The 17,926-nt window shown below is 54.0% G+C and overlaps 4 protein-coding genes across 4 annotated transcripts; 2 read left to right on the forward strand and 2 right to left on the reverse strand.

The window, feature by feature from the left end:
- Positions 1–2,333: 2,333 nt before the first annotated feature.
- Positions 2,334–4,608, forward strand: COCSUDRAFT_52125 (hypothetical protein; the record flags this gene model as incomplete). Its single annotated transcript, XM_005651789.1, has 5 exons — positions 2,334–2,579; positions 2,776–2,910; positions 3,051–3,234; positions 3,448–3,569; positions 3,804–4,608. 5 exons carry the CDS (start codon positions 2,334–2,336, stop codon positions 3,999–4,001), a joined length of 885 nt encoding a protein of 294 aa, XP_005651846.1. The 3' UTR covers positions 4,002–4,608.
- Positions 4,609–6,431: 1,823 nt separating this feature from the next.
- On the reverse strand, positions 6,432–9,209 carry COCSUDRAFT_64167 (hypothetical protein; the record flags this gene model as incomplete). Its single annotated transcript, XM_005651790.1, has 8 exons — positions 9,031–9,209; positions 8,514–8,751; positions 8,187–8,408; positions 7,868–7,954; positions 7,346–7,618; positions 6,884–7,028; positions 6,576–6,692; positions 6,432–6,445 (listed from the first exon to the last, which is right to left on the reverse strand). The coding sequence occupies exons 2-8, from the start codon at positions 8,664–8,666 to the stop codon at positions 6,432–6,434; spliced, it is 1,011 nt and encodes a 336-aa protein (XP_005651847.1). The 5' UTR covers positions 8,667–8,751; positions 9,031–9,209.
- A 576-nt stretch (positions 9,210–9,785) lies between these two features.
- On the forward strand, positions 9,786–12,963 carry COCSUDRAFT_39018 (hypothetical protein; the record flags this gene model as incomplete). Its single annotated transcript, XM_005651791.1, has 10 exons — positions 9,786–10,253; positions 10,472–10,679; positions 10,855–11,004; positions 11,238–11,376; positions 11,618–11,807; positions 12,046–12,125; positions 12,244–12,323; positions 12,430–12,490; positions 12,623–12,703; positions 12,858–12,963. 10 exons carry the CDS (start codon positions 9,786–9,788, stop codon positions 12,961–12,963), a joined length of 1,563 nt encoding a protein of 520 aa, XP_005651848.1.
- Positions 12,964–14,087: 1,124 nt separating this feature from the next.
- Positions 14,088–17,924, reverse strand: COCSUDRAFT_64168 (WD40 repeat-like protein; the record flags this gene model as incomplete). The annotated part of the gene is made up of 11 exons (XM_005651792.1): positions 14,088–14,572; positions 14,788–15,081; positions 15,203–15,500; positions 15,641–15,813; positions 16,099–16,348; positions 16,670–16,794; positions 16,914–17,003; positions 17,105–17,220; positions 17,319–17,549; positions 17,663–17,792; positions 17,894–17,924. The coding sequence occupies 11 exons, from the start codon at positions 17,922–17,924 to the stop codon at positions 14,088–14,090; spliced, it is 2,223 nt and encodes a 740-aa protein (XP_005651849.1).
- Between the last annotated feature and the right edge of the window lie 2 nt (positions 17,925–17,926).

Consider the following 17,926-nt stretch of genomic DNA (forward strand, 5'->3'; position numbering starts at 1 on the left):
ATGCCAAAACTGGGAATTTGAATTGGAAATCCAAGCCGGGCGGGCTCATAAGCTAATTAGCCGGTAGCCTAGAGCCCGCACCTCTGATCACTTATGATGTACTCATGCATGCAGATGCACACGTCCTTTGACCGCGGTCATCAATGGAAAGTACTCACCTACAAGCTTTTGATGTACCCTAGATCTCAGAAGATGTAAATTAAACTGAAGGGGAACCTCTCAGGTATACTGTGAAGCATCATGCCATGCACCCATGATCGAAGACCGTCACGGACGGTCCTGAAGTGCACGGCACCGGTGATCATTGCATGTGACTCTGATGCCTGGCATGCTCTTGCATGCCCACCCCAAGCTTGCAATTGTGCGGGGCCCATTCCAAATGTAGTGAGAGGCCTCCCGCTAATTAGCCATAGAATAGTAATATACCGTACGGTATATGCTTAAGCAGCCGGATTCTGGCTGCAGACGGACCTGTGTATGCCCTATGGCCCTCTGGGCTCTGGATTCGCCACTCATAAAGTTTATTTTTATTATTATTATACCGTAAGTGACTTAGCTAGGACTCCTTCAGAAGCTGCAGCCGCCGCCGCACCTGCCATACATAGGAGCTGGCAGATCCACAGGTCAGGAGTTCAGGGTTCATCTCTCTGACTAGGCTGATTTGCAGTAGATATGCCAACTGGATTGACATGTGGAACAGTGAGAGTTTGCTGTGAAATCTCGTCCTTCCTTACCAGCTTCGGGAGTGGGCCCCCCGCTGGGGCCCCCCACTTTACACGTCACCGATCCGCTGGTCATGCTCGATCATTTGTGCTGCCTTCCTACAAGAAGAGCCAGTGGGTGGCACCGAGACCCTCCACGATCCTGGTCTAGCTGCACAAGTGCCCCTCTTCAGCCGCTAATAAGCCTGCTCTGGTGAGTGTCCAGGGTCCTCAGGACCAGACGCACTGGTCCTGCAATGTTGTGCCCTTATCTTTGTCACTGCTCCCTGTCTCCACCAAGTCCCTGCTGGAAATGTCCCTGCACCAGGAAGTGTTATGTGTGCTGTTTCAGCTGCTCCCATGCTGCAAAGGTCATTCTGCAGAGGATAGCAGAGGTCTTGGAGGCGGGCAAAAGGGTGAAATTGGAGGAGGCCCGGGTGGAAGTTTGGCAGAGGCTGAAGATGACCTGGAAGCAGCTCTTTCCGGTCTGACATGCGTGCGTGGTGCATTGAATGCAGGCCGTGAACTCAAGAGTATTACGGACGATAACGCACGGGATATTTCTTCTTTGCGAGGTGAGCATCCGTGATGCCAAGCTCCTCCGGTCTGGATTGTTACCCGCATTGGTGTCAAGCTGTGGCACATGAAAACATCATGCCTGGATGAGGGGGTTATGCCCACGGGCGTGTGTGTAGCCCGTCTCTCCTCCGAATTGGCCGTGACAAGATGGTCTCTGTGGTGTCTTTGGCTTCCAATACGCAGCCTTCCAATAGCCCCGAAGAAGCGGTGCTCTTTCCAAAACTTCAAAAGATGCTCCACTCCAGTAACACTGATGTGTCCCCCTGCAGCGTTTCGTGTAGCCAAGGTGGACGGGCCTGTGGGATCAGTTGGACTAGGAGGCAGATACTATGCCACGCAAAGCTCAGCAAATTGACACTCAACCAGGTCTGTCGGTGCTGTTCTAAAGATTTTTCGGTGGCAGGGCCCAAGTCTTTGAAAGGCAACAACTGACAACCCTCTCAAGACAGTGGACAGTGTTGTTCCCTGGGTTTATTGAGGTTGCTGTCTATAGGCCTTACAAGGCAGGTAAGGCTTGCCAGGAATTGCAAAATTGCAAGAGGGGTGTCCATTGTAGCCCAAATGCTGAGCTATTGCAAACCATCTTTTCAAGGCAGTTATGGTGCAATGCACAATCAAGGAAAGCGCTGACACCACCTATGTTCGCAGGTGAGACTATGGGGAAGTCGAGGAAGCGCAGCAGGCACTGCAACACTGGCTACCCCTACAATCCCATCCGCGTTGCGCACATACATGTCGTTAGGCCTAAAGTGAGGCATAGCTCGGACAGCAGCCTGTTCATAGGTAATCTCCCAACACAAGACCGGTGTCCTCAGTCTGATCAGGCCATGTTCAGGGTTTGCCAAGAATTGCAATTCTTGTGCCAACCTTCACCGCTTAATGATGGCCTGGACCTTTCCACTACAACATTTACTATTGTGCTCCTCACCAGGCAGGTGCTGGGTGCTAATGAGTAATGCCAATAGCGCACTGCAAATCCACGGCGTGACCGCTGTGTGCCTGTGACCAGGCTTGTTTGTGGAGACAGTGCACCCAGTTTTCGGCAGTGCCTCCATGGAGGGCCGGCGTGCGCGCCGCAGCTTGAAGCGGCTGGACTTTGTGCGCGCGTACAGCGAGTACTACTGGTCTAAGGCCAACAACCTCGTGGCCGCCGTGTACAGCAACTCGCGCGCACTGGTGCCGTCCGCGCTAAACTCCAGCATCCGCGCCGTCGAGGACAAGGTCACCGAGCTTGGCACGCCGCTGCTGGCCGCCGTTCAGTCGCGCAGCGAGCAAGTCCTCACCTCCCTCGACCGCAAGGTGCTCCCCCCCTGTCGCATCAGCACCATTTGCCCGCATGTTGCCTGTATGATGACATGCACCACCCCTGCTTCTCGTGTCATGCATCACAGGTCCGAGAGTCGTTTGGCTTCTAAGCTGAGATGCTGCTGGGGCGTCCGCATGTGTGAAGCCGTCATAGTAGACTGGGCCTGATGGATGGGTTTGTTGACGGTAGGTGGACAGCGCCCTGTGCGCCGCGCAGAGCGTGCTGTACCCCAAGGGCCTCGACAACGTGGTCGCTGCCAGCCGTGCGCAGCACGCCGCCACTGTCGAAGCTGCCCACGAAGCTCGCGATGCCTACCTGAAGAAGGTGCGCTTGAAAAATGACAACTCAACCTTCTCATCCCTATTTTTTGAGGTCTGTGTTTGCGGGACAATCGTAATACTTTGTTCTTGACAGGCCTAGAGATTGGTATGGATTATGAAGGAGGCAACTGATGTGTCTCACAGGTGGAGGAGGCGTTGGAGTTTCTGCGGGCAGCGGGCATCTCCGGCGCGGCCAAGTACGCGGCTGGCACGGTGTGCTGCTGCGTGGACGAGGCCCAGAAGATCCCGCCTGCCCTGGAGCGCGAGGCCGAGGCTGTGCTGCTCAAGGTCAGCGAGGCCTGGACCAAGCTCGTCTCCCTGCCGCCAGGTCCGCCTCTGTCCCCACCTCAGAAATATTTCCGCACTGCTTGTTCTGCATGCTTCATGTTGTACAAAGGCGTTTCCTTCATGTCTTGGCAGAATTACATGGGCATTGTGACTCTCCTGTTACAACGGAGATGTGTTTTCCCATTTGTTTTTATTTGGGTGTTTGGGGTCACAATGTTGCAGCAATGCTGACTCCTGCTGCTCTCCTGTGCAGTGAACAAGCTGCTGGACACTGCCCAGCCGTCGGTGGAGTTCACTCGGCGCAAGTATGTGGAGGCCCACGGCGCCATCGTGGCATCTGCCGCCTACACGCGCACCCTGGAGACCGCCGCCCAGGTCCTGCACAAGGTGGGCGCCATCTCTTCCTTCCTCTGTCTGGCCCTCACCTGCGTCTGTTTCAACGACTCCTGCAAAGATTCACATGCACAGCTGCAGGTTGGAGGGGGGCTCCCATGAACAAAACAAAAGTTAGCCATGCATCGACACATACTCCAGGAGTTATAATCATTCTGTTCAGTAGAAAAGGACAGCCTCAGAAACAAGTTGGAAAAACTTTTCCTTGATGCACAGGTGACGGAGTCGGTGGTGTACCGCTTCTCGGCAAGCAAGCTGTACCCGGTGATCTCTTCGTATGCGGACCCGGCGCTGGACCGCATCACGCACTCGCCCTACTACTCGGCCGTCGTGGACCACCTCAAGCCCACCTGCGCCAATTCACAGCTCTCCAAGTCTGCCTCCCTGGACAGCCTCCCCTGCATCCAGTGCTGAGGCCTGCCAGCTGCCCTGCAGCTCGGCGCACCCGCTGCACAGGACTGTCTGAACGGCTTGCATGCCTGCATGCGCACATGCCCACCGTGTACCGGAGAGAGGGGTCACTGGAGGGTGCTTGCGTGCTCAGCTGCCATCTGGCAAGTGGCTCTGACGGTACCACAGCAGCTCGTGGAGGAGGGTTTTTTTTTCACGGCAGGCTCAGCCCCAAGCATGAGTGTGAGAGATGAGCGTGCAGAGCAGCCACAGCTTTGCCATCTCCGCAGAGCATCGCATGTTCAGTCAGCAAAGGTCAGGGAAGGTGTTAGGCTGTGCATGCCCTCGTATGCAAGAGGCCCAAGCTGCATTGCAATACCCAGCGTCAGTGGCGCTGGCAACCCTGCAGTGGTCCACCCAGCTTTTGGGTGGCGATCTGCGCGAGCAGGATTTGTTTTGGAAGTACGCGGAGCATCAAGATGGTTTTGCGTGGAGATTTGACAGCACTTTGTTGTGGAAGCATCGGCGCTAAAGTGTACATTGCCGAGAGACTGGCAGCGTTAAGCAGGACTGCGAAGACTAGTCAGCATGTCACATCGGACAAGGAAGTCACGCAGGATTGGTTGGGAGCTCCAGAGGTGGGATGCTGTTCAACGAGCCTTCCTGAACGTGGGCGCTCCCTGCAGCTCAGCCCTCACCGCTGACAGGTGTTGAGGGGCTTGCTCCTTCTCCACCTGTGCGCAACCGAGGGGCCGAGCTAGGAGGAGATGAGCTGGGAATGCAGACAGGAAATGGTGGTTAACTTCTTTTCATGTTTTGAGGGTGTCTGGGGAGTGGAGGCTTGCACTTCGCCAGCAGTTGAGAGAGCGAGAGTGTGACCGAGCGGTAATTACTTTGTACACATGCCAGAACGCGGCCGGAGCCCGGTCTTTTCCGGTGCCTGGTCATATTGACTTTCGAGACAGAGCGGTGCTGCTGTGATTACAAGGATGAATGTAAAACAGCAAGGAGCAGTGCGGGACACACCCCGCAGTTTTGCAGCGATATTAGGTATCAAGAAATGCCTACACCAGAGCTAAAGAATGATACTGGCGCTGCGCGTGCTGCAGCATCAGGGGATGCTACCATTTGGGGCAAGAAAACGAAGGACGATCAGGTCAGCAAAGAGAAAGTGTGCTCCTGAAGAGCCGCATTCTCTGTGATACGCGACCTCATGCGGGGAGTTTTTGGGGCACTTTTTCGTTTCATGATTACAAGAGACCGTTCGCTGTGTGGGTGTGAGACTATCTCGTGTGGCCATCTCGAGCAATGCAAGGGGTGCAACTCATACTGCATGCTTGTGACTGTGTGGGGAATATGCATCCTGCAGCATGGCGATGTCTGTTCAAAAGTCTTTGTGTGGACGATGGGGTGATGAGTGTTGGCACAATGCATGGAAGTGTGATTAGAGGACTGCATTGAGCAGGAGTGCCACGCCAAACCTGGAATGTGCTAATTGACTGAAGTTCATGAGCACGGTGACATGTGTCGCCCCCCCTTTTTCCGTTTGTATTTCGCATGTGCATCTTGATGGTATTGTCCAGAAGGGCTGCCTGTAACTATGGAATCTTTATGCACATCCGTGAACTTTGAATATGGCAAGGGATGGAAGCCAGACGGTGTCTTTGGCAAAGACAAAGTGACATCTGTACAGGTGCCATATACCCAACTTATTCACCAATGGTAAACTACCGTTGTCACCGTTACATCGATCATTCATTTGAGCGTACTACACAGAAAGATGATAGGGAAATGGCAAATCCTCCTGATCTCCACTGAACTTTCAATTGAGGCTGACATGGCAAGAATTTCCTCCTCAAAAGTATGTAAGAACCCACAGCCTTTTTGTGCATGGCACTGCCATCAGTTCTCACGTATTTGCTTCACAAAGCATAACTTCTGTTCTGACCCTTTCAATTCGCCGCCCATGTTCCATCATATTCTGTACCCCAAAGCTTTTATTGCAATGCTGCGCAGCGCCCCATGGCCATTGCTCAAGACAACTACCACAAGTGCATCATTGGAAGTATTTCTGATTTTGTCCAGATAATGACTGCCCCAACAGTGAGGTAAACACTGACTGAACCTCCTCTGCTTCTGCTCAGCACAGTGAAACGCACACCAATACATACCTTATTCAAGCTGGCTTCTGACGGCAGACACCATTTGTACTCTGTTATCATTAAGCTACATAATGCAAAAGCCGTATTGTACGGAAAGCGGCACGTGCCAAAAAAAGAAATACAGCCAGAGCGGAGGCTCAAATGCTGTGCGCTCTATGCTAAGCACAGAGGTTCATGACTACGCTGATGCTACATCTGGAACAAAGGGAATAGTCAAAAGTAGGCCACTATCTTACATCTCCCCCAAAACTTCCCTTTGCCGGTAGGTGGGCGTCAGAATGTTTCTGCTGCCTCACAGGAAGTAACCTGCAGCACACAGCCGTCATTGAATCCCTGCATTGGAAATGACATCGCTGTAATTGCAGGTGACTCAGGAAAACACGCAGTGATCACAAGAACAGACGGCAGTACATGTGCTCATCATTGGCATGCGCACCTTCTTGGGCCATCCACATTTGGGAGTGGGAGTCTGGTGTGCTCATGTCCAGAGGCAGAGGTATGTGGGATCTTCCTGTAGGAGACATGCTGTATGATGCCCCTGGCCTGAAGTCCCCTGCAGAAACACCGCCCATCTCTTTTCCACAGGCTGACTGACAGATTGTGCAATTGTTTTGTGTTTTTGGAGCATTACTACCCCATCTCACCCAACCGCTCTAACAGTACTCCAAAAGTACTCCATTATGTCACTCCTATCAAAAATGCAGAATTTTGAGCGGGAGCACGGATGCCGCCAGTAGTGCAAACCTGTGGGAGAAGAGTAGTGCTGCACTTTCATAGGCTGCGCCGGTCTCTGCTGGTGGTAGCGAGGGTGGTTGAAGAGCAGAGTCTGCTCGCTGCGGTCCTCTGTCAGGCAGCTGCCGGTCGCATTCAGATCGTATGAGAACAGATCCTGCACGCCACCAACACGGCTTACTAAGATCTGCAGGTCCATCAGGTGTACAGCATTCTCTGTCATCATCCAGATGCTTCCCGTCGCTTCACAGGCGCATGCATGCTTGGTGGACACGCCGACAACAAGGGTGCCACACATCAATGGCACGCTGCAGGCACACACAAGCTTGTGTGCAGTCCTGCGCTTTCCAACATGCACTAATTTTGTTCAAAAAGTGCTTGACGGCAGTCCTGTGCTTTGTAAAGTTGCTTTCCAAAAAGTGCTCATCCAAAAAGAGTGCTTTACAGAGGAAAAGCAGGCACATAGAAGTGCACCTTGCGTGAGCTGTGGGGGTCGTTGATGGATGCGAGGAAGGCAGGGTCGAGCGGGTCCAAATCAGCATCGGATGGCATCGCCATCTGAGACTGGTAGTGCATCGGCAGCGACTGCGGCAGCCGGCACAGCTCCTGCGCGCCCGGCTGCTCCGACAGAGCACTCATGCTCCGCCAAGGGACCGGCCGCGCCCTCTCCTGCTGCTGCTGCTGCTGCTGCCGCTGCTGCACGCTGCTGCTGTGCATCTGGTACAGGCTCTGCTGCTCCCTGACACCCTGCACCATGGCCTACAGATGTCAACACCTGCATTTGCTCTTCCCCACTCCAAGGTGATTAAACCAGGAGAGAATGCATACACGAAAGTCAGTGCGAGCGAAAACTAGAGAGGAACGGCTGCCTCGCTATGTGAACAGGAGTGTATTAGAATACAAACATGTCCCAAAGGTATACAAAGTATAAAAAGTACGAGGCGACAAAAAGCAACCGCTGGGCTGCAAACACTCAGCATGGCCACAGGTGCTTACCGAGAAGTCCACCGCCCTGGGCTCGAGGCTCTCCTGCCAGGAGCGTTTCCTCTGCAACTTTGTGTGCGACTCACCAGACACTGCCACCTGCCATCAAAGAGCAATGCTTTGACCATGGAGCACTTTTGCATTGCACGCTGCTGCAAGGCTCCACCGAGCACATCATTCTCAGTCTAGGTGACAGGGACAGGCGGAAGAGTGGCTCTAAGCACAAGGATATGCTCCTTATGCGTCTGTCATAAGGCCAGAGCAAGCCACAAGGATTTGTGGTGTGAGAAAAGTCCCTGCAGCTCCTGAAACAGCATAAGCTTGGACCCACCTTGGCCTCAGGAATCAGGTTCTGGGACTTGCTCCTGCTTCGCGGCAGCAGCTGCACCCCGGGCTCAGATTTTGCCTTGGTACCGTCGGTCCCCGACCGTGCGATCTTTGCCTTCTTCTGCTCTCGATGCAGGCGCACCCCACATGCATTGCACAGCGTCTTCTGCCCGTCTGTGTTTGTGCGCCACATTGGTGTCTTCCTCGTGCCACAGGTCACGCACACCTGCACAGGCAGCTTGTAAGCCACAGATGGACCCCACATTATACTGTATGTTGCTTAGAAGAACCGCAGAGCAGAAGCACAGCGGGAAGCTATGGTAGAGCCCACCTTATTCCCTGGAGACCCAGTGTCAGTACTTCGGCTCTCACTGCTGCATGCTGACATTGTTGCACTCTGCATTCTGACAAGATCCACAGCAGGTAGTGGGCTATTGTCTCCTGGTGCACTGCAGTCCTGTGAGTTTTGGCGAACTGCATTCATGCTGTGCCTGCTGTTGATGTGGGCTCCTGAGTTTCTGCGTCCACTGCAGGGTGCCTCAGCTTCTGCTTGCAGTGGCGGCAGAATCCTGTGCACAAAAGCAAAGTCTCCAACTGAAAGCTTCCATCATGCCGCGCCTTTGTACGGCAAGATCAGCTCGATGGACACCAGGACCATAGAGATAGCGAGAGAAGTTAAAGACGAACATCAAAGCTACTCTACCCCTTTGCGCATCCATGTCGTTCCTTAACCGAAGGGAAGTCGGGCACAGGCTGACGTCATATTGTGCTTGGCCGTTCCCCAAATCGGAGCTTCCGAAAGCATCATCTCTCAAATCAGGAGCAAAATATGATCTTCAGGAACATACCTGTGGGGGACAGCTCAAGATGGGACAGTCACGGCTTAGGTTGACGAGTACCGCCTCCAGGTGCTACTACACCTCCCGAACTGTGCACGCCGGCCGTTTTCGATACTGAAGCGCAACAATCAACACTCCTTCCCTCCTCGATGCCTACTCCGGACCTGAAGTAACGTTCTTGCGGTGTTATCGCGTTGTAGAAGCTACCTTTCCGCACTCGCAGAAATATCAAGTCGTTGGGCGTGGCGTTCTATTTCATGCAGCTCCCCTCCGGCTCAACGTATCGAGGGATTTTTGAAGGTTTGAAACTAGGTTTTGAACCTTAGGTGGCGAGCAGCTTCCCAGCCACTCTCCAGTCCCGATTCAACACAATTGGGCAGAGAGGGCCAACGTCTCCCAATTCTTAGAAACTTAGCGAACGTACCATCGCTACTGTGGGCGGCAGCTAAGTTTCCAGCGCGAGCACCAAACGAGTTGTCAGCAAAGCCGGGATCAAGGTAGGTGAGGCTCTTTCGATCGTCTGATCTGCGTGTAAACCTGTGATTTTGGTAATATTCAATTAAAGCGCCCAAAGAATGGAGTGTTTCAAGCCTCCAGATGCCGTTCACGTATCTTTCGATTTTGACTTTATTCGGCCTCAGGAACAGCAAACGACTGTTATTATATGTTGCTCGCATCGATACAGGCTCATGGTGTAAGGATTTGCAGACTAGAGAAGCGCTCCTGGTGCAAATTGCAGGTGGCATAGCAAGGCAAGGGTAGGCATGTCAACAACTGTGACGGAGACGCCGACGTCCGTTTCACCCTTGAAAGTTAAAATACAGCCTACATCCACGGATGAATCGCCGCAGAGCACATTAGGAGGACATGGCGTGGTGCATATCACCTCCCAGAATGCCACGCCTTTCCAGAACGCAGACCTGCCACCTGGAGTGGCCATGGACCCTGAACTCGCCAGGAAGAGCGAGGAAAAGTTCGACAACGTGCCTTTCTCACGTCCATTCTCGCCAAAGCAGCCAATCGCAGAAGATGCTGCCGAATCCTCAGCTAGGACCGGTGGGCTGCACACACCCACGCAGCTGCCTGAGAGTGCCACTTCTGCAGTGCTGGAGCCATCTGAGGCTGGCCATGCGCGCCGCTGGATAAAAGTGCCGAAGGGCTGGTACGCCAAAAAGGGTGCAGAGGTCATGGACGGACTGCGCGTGGGAGACGCTCTGGGGAAGGGATGCCAGGTGCATTGCCACACTTCCACCATTCCTCTTTGGCACCCAGCAGCAGGATGCACAGAGCATGGAGACGTCATGAGATCATGCAAGGAACATGCTGTCTCCTGAGACTGCTGCATCATGCAGGGTATCAGTGATGGTCTGCAAGCATGTCCTCATGTGGCAGGGGTAGACTGCACGTCGAGCACAACTGTGAAGTGATATCCAGGGTTGTGGTGGCACAGGGCGGCGTATACAAGCTGGTGGACAAGGATGGCAATGTGGACCCCACTCGGGTGCTCAAGGCAAAGCACCGCTATGCGCTCCTCGTGAAGGTGAAGCGTGAGTGGGAGATTGGGCGCTGCATTGCCAACCTGTACGAGCCGGACTCCTCGCTGCCGGGCTACATGGCGACTGGGGAGGGCGTCGTCACTGAGAACGGCAACTTCATAGGTGCGCACCAGCATGCCTGGCACATCTCCACATTGAGTGGAGATTTTCTTCAGTGAGGGTTTCTCAGGAGGCATGAGAGGTCACATCGTCGATCGTATTCCTGCTGCAGTACTGCCATAGACCTTGAGCAATGAACTGTTCATGCGTGTTGATGGTGTGGCTAAATTGCGCACAGGCATGATCCTGGAGAAGATCGATGGCAAGCAGCCCAGCAAGCGCCTGAATGAGTCATCCTTCAATGACATCCACTATGTGGAGGAGCTGCTCTTCTGCGTCTTCAATGCGCTGGACATCGGCCAAAAGTCCCTGGGCTTCCATCACGCTGGTGAGGCATTATCGAGAACTTTGCATTTTCCTTTTTGCTTGTCTTTTTTTGGTTCTTGTGATCAAGAAGATGTTGCTTCCCTTTCTGGTTTGCAAAGTCAGGGCAAAAATGATGATGGAAGGATCGGTATTTGAGGGACTGAGATCTCTGTCATGATTGGAATTACCATGCATGGAATGATTGGCCCTGCGAAGTTGTCTGTGGCATGACCTGTCTTGGGATTGACACTGCAGATCTGCGCGTGTCAAACGTGATGGAGGTCAAGACGACGTCAACACAGGGAGCGCCCCAGCTGGAGGAGACGGACGTGGCTGGCCGCGCTGCAGCCCTCAGCTTCAACGGAGAGAATGTCGGCAAGAACGCCGCGAAGAGGTCAGCCCACTTCACCACCATGTGTTGTGTATCATGTCCATGTCAAAGTGCGCATTTGATCACCAGGGTCCATTGCTGAGGCCACATGCAAGCACTACCTCTGGCTGTGACCCAGTGCCGCAGGGCTTCGCATGTGCTCCGTTATAAGGTTTCAATTTATCCATTTTGTTGAACACAATCTGAGTCATTTATTTCGTGGCCAGTAAGTCCTGAAGTCTGAAAGCTTAAATGGTGCACGTAGGCTGAACCAGTTCAAGATCATCGACTATGGGCTGGCGGACTTCACAGAGCACTACCCCTCAGGCAATGTGCATGTGGGCGGCCCCACGCATGCTGTCCCCAAGACGGGCCCCCTGCACTTCTCCATCGGCCAGCTGCAGATGTCGCTGCCTGTGCCCCTCAGCCTGGAGCAGCTCAAGGGCCTCCCGAAGGTCTAGTGCCTCCCTTTTCGCTTGCTATGCATGTGTTTTCAGCATGGGCAAACACCTTCAATGCTGTTCCGCCGAGACAGGCCACTTTGTCAGCTTTCTGTGTGTGGACTGTCACACACACACCAAGTTCAACAGGCCTGTTTCGGCGTAACTTTGTTTGCCAGGGGACGGCAGGAGTTGTGACTGGGCCTTCTTTGTATGAAATGACCCTGTGCTGATGCTTGGAATGTTGTTGCAGATCAACCCGCTTGAGAGGATGTACCGCCACTTCTGGAGGAACAAGGGAGACATCTACCACGTGTGCTGGGATCTCACCAGGTGCCTGCCTTGATCTTTGCTGCTCTCATCCGATGAATAAGATGTACAAGTCTAAAAGTACCTGGCAAAGAGGCGTGCGCAGAGAGATGCCTTCAAGAGCCCTGGTTCATGCTTGCAGGTACCTGGACGGACGGGTGTGGCCCAAAGAGGACGAGAAGCAAGTCAAGCTGCTCTTTGCCTTCATCCACCACTGCACAGGTCAGCAGATGTGTCTGCAGTGTCGTGCATGTGAGATTCTGCTGCCAAGCTGCCGATGTTTGGATTCCCTGAGTGTATACTGAGACTTGGGTGTGGGTGACTTCAGGAGTGCGTCTGAAAGCCTGGTTTGCACCAAAGTCCACTGCTGACAAGGACGGCAAGCTGAAGTGCGCGGCCGTGTAAACCCTTTCTCATGCTCACTATACTTGCTACACAGCACCTGTGTTCAGCACAAATTGTTGTCAGGGACCGCTTGATCAACTCTCGCAGCAGTAGCTAATTGTTCGTGCATGGCGCAGGATCCCGAGACGCTATGGAAACTTTGCCTTTGTCCAGCACTACGATGGCTTCCTGCACGTCCTGCGCATCCGGTCTATCAGGTATGAGACTTAGCCTCAGTGTGTTTTGTGGTTGTGTGTCCTTGTCTCCTTCAAGGGCTCTCGGCTATCATGACTCTGCTTCCAGAGGGCGGAAATTGCTGTATCTACCAACAAAGCGTGTTCTCAATCCTTCAGTGCTCTCTGCTGTGTGCAGGCTGCAGGCATGGTTCCGCCCTCACAACCCTGGGATCACTGCGGCTGAGGCCCTGTGTGCCCCCTTCTTTGAGGCCTGCCTCCACAAGGGCGAGGACGCAGTCTAAAGGAGTCTGCAAGCGACGTGCTCATAGTGCAATTGTGCTTGATTGAAGGCGCTTGCATCCCGCGTGTAGAACATCTCTTGAGGAATGCTTCGGGGTTTTGAGAGACTAAGAACTGTCCTACTGAGCAGCTAGCTGATTTTGGTCGCATATTTTGCACTTTTCCATCTCCCAACTGCACTGGCAATATCTGGCAAGGTGACTGCTGTACCGAGCTGCGTGCACCGCTGACTCCGGTTTCTTCCTGGCAGTGAGGCCAACTTGCACCAGCTGGTGTCCCTGCCAGACATGTTTTGCAGTGCATATTGGACCCTCAGGATTCTTAGTGATCAGCAAAGCGAACTTATGGGGTTTAGCAGCTGCTGAGAGTGTGCAAGTGGGAGACCTTCTTGCGCATTGATGAATTATCTGTGCTTGCATGTATCTCCCATCAGATATTATGTGTGGTGACTCAGGAGTTTCTGGCAGCTCATTTGCTTTGCCGAGCGCCTTTGCATTCAAGAGATTGTGGTTTTGACTAGTTCTGCGGCCTTTGCATTTATGGGGCACGTATGGGGGGACCAGAACCATGCAGAAGCTTTGAATGTCAAGATCAAGCTCAGTGTCCATAAAAGGCGCCATAACAGGTGTTGCGAGTCTTGACTTTTTTAGCTGGGAGTTGTGTTAGGTGCAAGGGTCGCAATGGCCATTGGAAAATTGTGATACGTGCTGACATGCTTTCGAAGTGCCATCGCAAGTATGGTTGAGTTTTGAGGTATCGGACGATCTGAGATATATCGATATGCTTTACATTCACAACTTCTCCTGCTGTGTCAAATTATGGATGAAAAGTTTTATAATGTAAGGTGAAGGAAAGTCTGATAACGAGACATCCATTTCTGTTCTTATCCCTTCACAAATCCACGATGCATCCATGTGGGTGCCACATGCAGTGGCTGCTCACTGGCTGTGAACGTACTCAATAATGGGTGAATTGTGAGAGATGTAGAAACAGAGGGATGCTAGTATCTTATGCATGGCATGTGGCATGTCAAGCTTTCTACCTTCTGTGACCACATTCTGTCATGTGCCTCCAGATGTCTGGTGCGGTAATGACAAGTATCACTGTCTCCATTCCCTAGAAGCATTCAATCATCATCGCTGAGCACGCGCTGCGCTTGCACCCGGCGGGGGCCGGCCTTGACGACCGGCGCCACATCGTGCGAATCCATCGAGTCCTCCAGATGGCACCACTCCGCCCCATCCCTCTCCTTCTGCTGCAGCCCGCCTCTGGCACCCATACCACTTTGCCCTCCCATCGTCATCTGCTGACCGGTGCCATCCACACTCGGCTTCTGGGTGGCGCTCGTGGCGACAGCAGCGCTGCTGACGGCCTCACCCGGATCGGCGGCGGCTGTGCTTGCGGCGCCGGAGTTCTGCGTGCGCACGGGGTTGCCGCTGCCGATGAGCTGCGCATGGATGCGGCGGGGCGTGGGCGGCCGCACTCCGGAGGTTGCCTGGCCCATGCTGGCGGCGGGCGACTCCAGACCGATGCGGCGCATCTCTGCGCGCTGTGCCTTGCGCACTGTTGACGTGGATGTCACGGATGCTGAGGTCGCCGGCTGCGCTCGCCCTGCACCCCATCATGAGTGGTCTCATCATCACATGCCCGTCCTCTAACACCATAGAGAGGGGACGATAATCAGAACGGGCTCCGTTAGGTGAAATTTATCTTAGCGGCAGCGTAAGGGACACACATGTCAAATTTTTAGGTGTCCTCGGACATCTTCTACTGGAGGTCCTTAGGCTTGCGTGCCATTGATTAGGTTGACTGGGATTTGAATGCACTGTAATCGGATGCTTGGGGATTCCAGATGAGCAGATTTGGTGGGTGCATGCCTGGCGCCGGCTGTTGCATGGGAGCGAGGTCGGCGCCGGCTGAGGAGGGCCGGCCGGAGGTGCTGGCGAGCGCGAGGCGCTGCTGCAAGCTGGGGCCAGCGCCGCCGGTGCGCGGCTGCAGGAAGGGGTGGATCGGCCGCGCCGCCGCCTGCTTGGGCGGCACCGGGGGCTTTGATGCGCTCAGGGGAGCTGGCGCCGAGGGCTGCGGCGCTGCAGTCGCTGGGCCTCCATCCTCCACCTTGCCTGCAATGCATCCTTTTTCTCAAGGAAGCACGCACTCTTTTCAAGCATTGCAGCCCCCGCATGATGCATTACAGACAAGCAATAAATAGACAGTTGGTTGAGAGATGCAGGCTCCACGTACCTGGGGTTGCCTCTCGCACGGCAACGACGGCTGTGGGCATGATGCGTCGCTGCTTCTTCACAGCGCTGCCCTTGGGCACCTCCCCTGCAGGAGCAGTGCCTTGGGCTGGGACAGCTGCTTCAAGGGCCCTCTTTGGCGCTGGTGTGGGCTCCGGCGTCTGCCTCTGTGGAGCAGAGGGCGCTGCGGCCACTGCAGCTGGAGCAACCTCTGGAGCAATTGCTGCTGGAGGGGGCGTCGGTGCTCCTGGAGGTGTAGCAATTGGTGTCTTGGCCAGTGGCTGTCGCTCGGCTGCACGAGCCTGCACATGAAGCACTAAAAACCGTTGATAATCAAATACATGAGCATTGCTCTTAGGTGACAAGGGCTCACCGGGTATTGTGGGTAATTGATTTATGGCAAGGTGTGGTTGTCTAAATCATACAAATTTTGATGGCACACCTCTGGTGCTGGAGTTTTTGCGACTGGCGTGGCTGCGGGTGCCGCTTTAGGAACAGCCGGCACCATCGCCTTTGCCGAGACTTTCAGGAGCGCCGCGATGTGGGGAGGCGTCCTGTCCGCATGCAGGGGGGTCCCCAAGTCCCCCTCTGCAAACTCGGCGACGCTGCAGAACCCTGTAGGAATGCTCAACAAACATGAACCACCAACTCAACTCAAAGAAAGCTCCTCAGAAAGGTAGGAAGCTGGTTGCTACCAAGAGGACTATCCATGACATCATCACAATACACAAATAGGGTGCCGCTTGTTCACAGCACAGGCTGCAGGAACGTGAACCTGCCATGAGAAGGCGAGAAGACGGAAGCAATTGCAATGTCCACAATGAAAAACTCACCACAGGCAGCAGAACAAAGAGTCAAAGTGACTATGACAAGGCAAGGGATGCAGTCAGGGGCGCGCACCGTCGATGGATGAGGTGGCGAGGAAGCGGCCGTCACAGGACCAGGCAATGTCAGTGATGGGCGCCCTATCCGGATGCAGCGAGCCCAGCACGGCGAACGGCGCCTGGCCGCTGGTGTCGCACAGCATGATGCTGTCCAGGGTGGCCACCGCCAGAACCATCTTGTAGGGCAGCTCAAAGGGGCCCCCTTCTCCCTCCGGGCCATCCTCCGCCTCAAACACCAGTGGGCAAAATCGCACCGCCACCACCGGCTGCATCATGAAAACGAGTTTCTTTCCAGCTCTGCTTGGCATAACCAATTTTTTTATTTTTTGCTGAGTTTTTGAAATTCCGAGCAATTTATTTGTGCGCCCAATACTGAGGAAATGCTCGCCAATGTATGCTCCACCAAGAAATGACAAATTTAACTGAGTGACAGGAGAGCTCACAGTAGACTCACAGATAGATGAAGATCAGAGGCTCACACGTGTTCAAGCAAGTACCTCTGTGCGGACCATCTCCAAGTATGTTGTATTCTCCTATGACAGTAAGCATCATGGTCACTTCATAGCAGAAGGGTGATGGAACGGGACCTTTGTGGCTGGGAAGATGAGCACAGGTGCATTCCACTTTCCACGAGCGTAGACATACGCGGCATCGACGCCGTCGTCGTCAGCTGATGCCTTGTGGAGGCCACCAGGAAGCACAAGCATGGAACCTGCAGTGTGCGCAGCTTATCAGATTGAATTGCACAAACAGGCACTGTTCTGAAAATCACATATATAAAGAGAATGAGACAGGACGAGAAGGAAAATACTGCTTGTGTACAAAGCGTACCTTCTGGAGACCATGCAAGGCGCCTGAAGAAACCCATGTTCTCATCGTGGAACATGGGGACCTTGTCGGGCTTCCCCTCACTCACGCCACCTGCACAAGACATTTGTGTACCCTTCACACCACGTCACCCAAATTCTCAGCTTCTTGATCTCCGCGCATGCAAAGCACAGGGGTTGGGGCGCCTGACTTACTGGGCAGCTTGCGTTTGCTGATGATGCTCTGGCACAGGTAGTCCTTGGCAAGAGCCAGGCTGCTCTGCGCGCCTTTTCCCTTCTTCCCGAGCGCAGCAACTCTCGGCCCATACACCCTGTGAGCAGTGCAGGACAGACCTCCTGACGCACAATTTTGCACGCAAAGCTGCAGAATTAAGTGGACCGTTCGAGTCACACATGCAACAAGAGTCACCCAATGAAGAGAACTTGCCTGCAGGTGCGATCTGCGGATTGGGACACCAAATAGGTGCGAGCAGGGTCCCAAGCAACGCCCTGGACATAGTGACAGTGCTCTGTCAGGCGCCCCTGTCCCTTGCCCTTCTCCACATCCCACACAACGCACACGTTCTCGATCGAGCCAGAGAGCAGGGCCGAAGAGTCCGGTGCCCAGGCCAGATCGAGGACATCGTCTGCATGGCCTCCCCTGCGTCAATCAACACACATTTTCATTTTCACTGCCTCCCCAGTGACGCGCATTGCTCCCTGTGCACGCACATTTGCACGGTCTGCAGCCTGTTCTGAATGCAATTGGCGCACCTCAGAGATACTGAGAGCTTCCAGCCAGGGTCAGCTGCGCCGGGGTCAGCGCCGAAGGCTGCATGACCCCCTGCTGAAGGCTTCCAAAGGAAGACCTCGCCACCGTCGCCCGCCGTTGCTAGGAGACCCCCTGCGGCACAAATCCCAATCAATAAGAGATCGTATATTTCAAGGATGATGACCTTGTTGAGATAGCACCTGTTTTAATTATGGAATTGTAGGACATATAACCTGTTGGCGAGAACCGGACACAGTTGACCATCT

Source organism: Coccomyxa subellipsoidea (genome assembly GCF_000258705.1).
Source record: "Coccomyxa subellipsoidea C-169, whole genome shotgun sequence".
NCBI lineage: Eukaryota > Viridiplantae > Chlorophyta > Trebouxiophyceae > Coccomyxaceae > Coccomyxa > Coccomyxa subellipsoidea.